General features: G+C 40.9%; 1 protein-coding gene across 1 annotated transcript; it reads left to right on the top strand.

Annotated features, from left to right (window-relative positions):
* Positions 1–1,364: 1,364 nt before the first annotated feature.
* Positions 1,365–3,659, top strand: myorg (myogenesis regulating glycosidase; the record flags this gene model as incomplete). Its single annotated transcript, XM_080026615.1, has 2 exons — positions 1,365–1,627; positions 1,814–3,659. The coding sequence occupies 2 exons, from the start codon at positions 1,365–1,367 to the stop codon at positions 3,657–3,659; spliced, it is 2,109 nt and encodes a 702-aa protein (XP_079882741.1).
* Positions 3,660–7,426: the final 3,767 nt, after the last annotated feature.

Below are 7,426 nucleotides of genomic sequence, written 5' to 3'. Positions count from 1 at the left end.
CGGAAGGTGGAGGAGCACAAGGTCTTTAATATCCACCAGCTCTGTGATGCTGTCATAAATGGATGGAAGAGGGTTCCAGTTGCAACCTGTGAAGCTCTAGTGAACTCCATGCCCAAGAGGGTTAAGGCAGTGCTGGAAAATAATGGTGGCCACACAAAATATTGACACTTTGGGCCCAATTTGTAAATTTTTTCTAAGGGGTGTACTCACTTTTGTTGCCAGCAGTTTAGACATTAATGGCTGTGGGTCGAGTTATTTTGAGGGGACAGTAAATTTACACTGTTATACAAGCTGTACACTGACTACTTTACATTGTATCAAAGTGTAATTTATTCAGTGTTGTCCCATGGAAAGATATAAAGAAAAATGTGAAGAAATGTGAGGGGTGTACTCACTTTTGTGAGATACTGTATATAAAACTGGACAAAAGCTTCAGCAATGGAAGCCTTTTTGTGGTAATCCTTTGGTTTTGGACATATTTGAACCTTTAAGCCATTGTGGGTAGATCGCTTTTTTTTCTTTTTTTATTGGCTCAATATAGGTTCCTAATCTTTGATTTTTTAAACCTGTACATTTTTTCTTTCTGCTTTTTGGTAATTCTGTGTCCCCAAATTATTCCAGAAAAATAGTACTAAATAGCTCACATAGGACGCAGCTGATTTAGCCTTAGTATTCTTCTCAAAATGCACCAGATTGATACATTTTACATTTTTCTTCCGGGGGGGCAGGCCTACGAAACCTCTCAGCCCCAGGGCCTAATAGGTTTTGCATTTGTATAGTAGGTAGATCTTCTTGACTTGGTCATTATAAAAGTAGCTCACAAGCTGAAAACTTGTGTGCACCCCTGCTTTAAGCTATACTGCGTAACTTTTTAATATACGTAAATTAATGTTGGTTTTCATTCAAGCCATTGCCAATTCTCAGTATGGCAGCATTTACAAACTAGTGTCATCCCCTGACACTGGTGCAGGAGCTCAGAAAAATCCCTGGAAGTGCCCAAGACATTTTTCAGTTGTTGATTCCACTGCTAAGAAAAGACGTATAGCAGAACATATAAAATCTATGCGCGATTACCGGAGGCTTACCTAATGTAGATACGCTGACAGTGTTGTTGTTATTACTCAGAATTAGTCATGTGGGCAACAGAGGTTACGCACTATAGCTTTAAAATCAGTGTTGATAGATAAAGAGATAGAATTGTATGAAGACCTCGACAATGACTTTTCAAAGTGTGTTATCTCTCTCTTAGGACAGGCAGTAAAACAGACGCAACGACGGAGACACCAAAGGAGATTCCCTTGATAATCTTTTCCTTGATCTTCAGAGCAACAACTCTCAGATTTACAGACTGAACAGATAAAGTCATGTACCAAGTTGTACCAGGAGGAGCGGGAGGCACAATTACGGATGTTATCCCCAAGCAGAAACACAGCAAGGACACTCGACCCATAGTCGGAGCCGGAGTAATCGGCCTGGTGCTTGTAATTGCAGCAGTGAGTGCATGGAGTTATTACATAGCCTCTCTACGCAAAGCAGAGCTGCTCAAGACTCAGCTGTTGGATCTTAATAAAGATGGCTACATTATCCGCAACCAGGGAGGGTCAATTGTTTTCAGGATGGATTTCAGGTTGGTATTTTTAACATTGTTTGAAATTTGGTGTTTTTGTCGACTCATGATATATATTTTGGATATATCAGAAAAGTAATGGAAAATGTAACACAAATCCTTTGAGGTATTTAGCTGTTACAACATTTGTGTGGTTGTGGTTGAAGGAGATTGCTTGAAAATGTAATTATATTTCAATCTTGGCAGGTCAGGTACACTGGATTTGGATTCATGCTCCAAAGAAGGGGAGATGCTGAGCTGCGATCGCACCACTGATAGAAAACTGAACTTCTTTATTGAGACAGTGCGACCCAAGGACACAGTGCAATGCTACCGTGTGCGTTGGGAGGAACTGGTTCCAGACATTCCTGTTCAGCATGCCATGACATACAAGTTTGCACACTGGTATGGTGGGGCAGTGTCAGCAATTCAGCATTGGCCTGTTTCTATTTCTGGCCAACAGGCTCCCAAACCCTTTGTTACGAGTGACATCTACAAAAACCGCAATGAATTTGGTGGGATTTTGGAGAGTTATTGGCTTTCTTCTAATGCTACCGCCATCAAGATAAACAATTCTGTGCCCTTCCACCTGGGCTGGAATGACACGGAGAAGACCATGTACTTTCAGGCGCGATACAATGACAGTCCCTTCAAGCCAAATCCCGGTGAGGCACCATGTGCTGAACTGAGCTACAGAGTGTGTGTGGGTTTGGATGTGACGTCCATACACAAGTACATGGTCCGCAGATACTTTAACAAACCAAACAAAGTGCCTGCCAAAGTCATGTTTCGCCATCCTATATGGTCCACTTGGGCACTACATAAGACTGACATAGACCAAAAGAAATTGTTGGACTATGCTGCTAACATTCGCAAGCATAACTTCAACTGTAGCCACATTGAACTAGATGACCGCTACACCAGCCGCTACGGAGAATTTGAGTTTGACACGACAAAGTTCCCTAATGCCTCGGCCATGTTTCAAAAGCTGAAATCAGATGGATTTCTGGTGTCACTCTGGATCCACCCTTTTGTGAACTATGACTCAGAAAACTTCCATACTTGTGTAGAGAGGGGGCTATTTGTCCGGGAGCCAACAGGCCGGCTGCCGGCATTGGTGCAATGGTGGAATGGCATTGGCGGCATTTTGGACTTCACAAATTCAGAAGCACGGGATTGGTTTTCCTCCCAGCTACGCTCATTACGCTCCAGGTATGGCGTGTCATCTTTCAAATTTGATGCAGGGGAGACCAACTACTTGCCATGGAAATTTAGTACCAAAATTCCCATTCGGGACCCAAGTTTCTTCACAAGGCGTTATACGGAAATGGCTATTCCCTACAATGACAGAGCTGAGCTGCGCAGTGGCTACCAGTCCCAGAACATATCCTGCTTTTTCAGACCAATTGACAGAGACTCTGTGTGGGGCTATGAGTTGGGTCTTAAATCTCTTATCCCGACAGTTCTCACCATCAGCATTCTCGGCTATCAGTTCATTCTACCGGACATGATTGGAGGGAATGCCTATCTGAACCGCACGGATGGAAAGCGCGTGTTACCCGATCGAGAGCTCTATATCCGCTGGCTGGAGCTGACAGCCTTCATGCCATCAATGCAGTTTTCTGTTCCGCCATGGGCATACGACAACGAGGTGGTTGAAATTGCTCGTAAATATACGGCCCTCCACGAAAGTATTGTTGCGCCACGGGTCCTCGAGCTGGCCAGTGAGGTGGTGGACACCGGGGACCCAATCATACGGCCCCTGTGGTGGATTGCCACAGGTGATGAGACAGCCTATAAAATTGACTCCCAGTTCCTGATTGGGGATGACCTCATGGTAGCCCCAGTTTTAGAGCCCGGAAAGCAAGAGCGAGACATCTACCTCCCTGCCGGCCATTGGATTAGCTACAAGGGGGAGAGATTTGATATCAAGGAGCCCCTGCACCTCACAGACTATCCTGTAGATCTGGATGAAATTGCTTACTTCCTTTGGGTGTCGCAAGAAGGAAATATTAAGCTTAACTCTCCAATTTTCTTAAAAGAAAAGCTTTAGAAAAGTTAACTTTTATGCATGACAATATGGATATTGTATGGAAAAGTTTTGGAAAAGCTTTCTCTGCAACAAAATATAGACTTAATAATTGAAATATTAGCACGTCAACACATTTGTAAAACAGTCTCGCTTAAAAAAAAGCTCAAAACATCTTAATTTTTTTCATTTAAACGGATGAATGTGTCTTCTGCAGATCCTCTGCTTTTTGATTTGTTTTAATGAAAAGATAGCTAAGCAGTGCCCTTTAAAATGTGGCTATGTAACCGTAGCTGACTGGCCACTGCAGCCAAAAGTGTCACTTTAATGACGGTCATACCGCTCATAACATAAGGCTGTAGCAACACCACACCATCATGTGTTAAAGCAAATGAAGGTGTGTTTTTATGCTTGTAATTTCAACTTTCATTTGTACAAGGAAGAATGGGTTATTTGTTATTTCATCATTCAAAAGTTACATTGTTTCGCTTCAAAGTACAAATCAAAAATATGAAACCTTAGTCAAAAAGGGAATATGCAAACTGTGAATTCAGTGAGGCATAACCACCACTGTTTGCCATTCGTTATTATATTTGTGCCGTCCTTCTTTCTTTACAGAAAAAACACATTCTCAGTTTGACTGACATGTCTTACTTTCCGTTTGCCACTAATGACTCTTGATCCTCTCTTCTCCAAGATACTTTTCAGGAAGTCTAGTTTTATGCTTCACTTATCAGAGTGAAAGCTTGAAGTTTAATCATTAGAAACTGCTTGTGCTCTCTAACACAGTGCCATGTAACAACTCTTAGCCAAGAAGAAGATGCCTTTTATTACACACTTAATATTTTATACTCTTTCTCAGGTAATAGCTTTTCTTTTTTGGGGGGGGGGGGGGCTGCAGTGTGTTGTCTTTTGAAGTGTCTGGTAATTGTCTTTATTGTGCTTCGCTGCCTCTGAATACATCTACGTAGCTCATATTATATAGTGTGACTATAGAGGGCGAGGCAATAGTTTTCTCAGCATTTATCAACAATTCAATTGTACAGCATTTCTTTTGTCATCTTGTGTTTTTGAAAATGTGAATATTGTGTAACTGCAGTGATATTTTTAAATGCCAATGTGTTTATAATTACTGCCACATATACCCCATGTGCCTTCTTCTAATGCTATACATGTACTGTGGCTATGTTGTACATATTCTACATTTATATTATTGTTGATTTAAACCTAAATGGGCAAACACATGGTCAATTATATCTACCACAAATGCCACAGGCTTATTTTGCATTATGTCGCAGCAAACATGAAAAAATAAATGCATATTCTCCTCTAGAAATTAAGCTGCCATTGATTGTTTTATCAAAGTGTGGCAGCAAGCATATTGCTTTAAGTGATCTCACAAGTAAAAACCAATGAAAAATAATATCGTTAACATTGCCCAGATGTACAAAGAAAGGCTTTTGAATCAATGACACAGCTTCATGTTGTTCCTATATTAGCTTTTTAATCATTTGTTGAGGTGGATGATTCAGATAGGCTTTGAAGCCGCATTAAAGAACATTGTCTGTGTATTTGTGATGTAACATTCAGGAAACGTCCAAATTTATATGGTGCTATTTTCTCATTTGGCACAATTTATTTTTCTTTTTTTTTAATGCCATGGTTCATTTACCCTTAATGCAGCCCGGTGCTGACTCTGTGTGTTGACTTGTGTGGATTTTGTTTGTGCCTTTTGACATGGTTTCATCATAACCATTACCTATTTATAGCAGTTCTCACTGAGCATCTTGGCCCAGCCAACCTCTGAGGCTATTTCTGTCTCAGACTGTCTTGCTGCATGACAAGACTGAAATGGTTGTACCGTATATTGGACTGAATGTTTCTTTGCTTTTGGCTCCATTCACCTGCCATGTGCTGTTTGCCTTGAGTCATTGTATCTGAACACTGGCACCATTGCATGGCACTCCTGTCTGGCAATAATTTCAGCAAAAGTGCATACTGATTTAATTTCTCTGAATGTATAACAAATAAAATGTGACTTTTGTCTATTTGTGAGCATATATTTGTACTAAAGTTGCACAGAGAACTCAATAATATTTGTGTTAAAAACATACCATAGTTACCTATTTGCATAGCTTACTTTTTGTTTCCATGACCACAACTACCATATGACTCACTGTAAGTCCCCTAAGGGTACCCTAAAGGTACTGTATGGTTCAGTTTTTTGTTCTAAAGTGGGGTTGTATGAGGTACGTATAGTCTGTTTATAGGTGAAAATGGCATTTATCCGCTGGGCTAGTTATCTTAAGGTGATGGCGATCAGCTCAGTCACATATAGGAATTTTCAGGAGATGACGCTGTAGCAGAAGTAAGCGTTGTATTGTTGTAGAGAGGGACAGCAGAAAATTGTTTTTTCACCACATAAATAAATTCTTACCTAAAAAATAAATATCTGTTCAATGTTGCCTAGGTTCTTTTCATGGCTTAGTTTCCCGCCAACATTTGCTGTATTAGCTCCGAGTCGATCAACTGATTGGTGCAGTGATACCTTGCTATGCACAAACGCGCTTAGATGTAATACAATGGCCGAACTTAGCATAAAAAGAAAGTGCAAAAAAAAACTGTCAATCTGGCATCAAGTTAAAGCAGTGTGGGGGGAAACTTGTAAAACGGCTTTTCTGATGGGCCAGCCAGCCTGACTATACATCTGAATAAACACACTGTCCATACAGACAGCCCCCTGCGGTTTCTCTGGTCAGCCTGCCCCTCCCGTGTTTACAATATCAATGTATGTAAATTTGAACTGTCTGCCTCTCAGCCTGTCTCTCCTCCAACCCCACTGTAATGTAACTTAGACGTCTCCACCCCCGGGGAGCAAATGTTCCTTAAATATGGGAGGATTTTAAGGAAACGGCGTCACTACTAGCAAGATACCCTCGTGTATATGCCACTAGTGACCCCTCCGGAGGACCCTTGCTATTGAAATAAACGTTTTGCTTTAAACACATCATTCTGCTTTTTATCACGACAGCAGTGAACAGATATTTATTTTTCAACTCAAACCTCTCCAAAACTCGTTAATGTGACTGCGTAGATAGCCATCTCTAAGCATAAGTAACTCATACCACCACACTTCAATTCTTTTTAACTATCCCTCTATGTATGCCCAATTTTCATTTGTTTTACACATCTACAAATAAATTATGAAAGATGGTCATAAGCTACAGGTCAGCAAGCTGACCATGCAACCAGTGTTCCAATAAGAACTTGTAACCTCTTATAAGTCTTCAATGCATGAAAACCGATGTACCATCAATTCAAAATTGAAAGAGACCCCCTTGAGGGACTTTTCCACCTTTTTGTGCCCAGCTCATCATCGGCCAGTAATGACAAGGTGATGAAACAATTGTGGAGGTTATTTGCAGTCTGTGTTCAGATCAATAAATAATCTGGTGGTTCATGATATGAGGCCAAAGATATAAGCAATTGATATGAATGTGTACGGCCAGACACCGAGGGTAAACATGACAGAACTTGCTACACTAGGAGATAATGGCAACAGTATTTATTAGAATCAAAGCATTAGTCATGATAGTTGTTTCAAACAGGCTGGCTGCACCACTTTGTACGGCTGAAGTCGATCTTTCATATGTTTGGGGAATTAATTCCATTCCACCGCAGCGGGATATGCTTCAGAACTACTTCACTTTCTTTGCCAATGCCTCATCTTTCTTCAAAATTGATCTGGACTTGCAGCCTGTGCGGGGAGGACATACATTCATTGATTAGCT

This window comes from Ammodytes marinus, assembly GCF_949987685.1.
Source record: "Ammodytes marinus genome assembly, chromosome: 4".
In the NCBI taxonomy this organism is placed as follows: domain Eukaryota; kingdom Metazoa; phylum Chordata; class Actinopteri; order Uranoscopiformes; family Ammodytidae; genus Ammodytes; species Ammodytes marinus.
The sequence above is the reverse complement of the archived record's forward strand: the minus strand, read 5'-3'. Positions and strand labels throughout refer to the sequence as shown.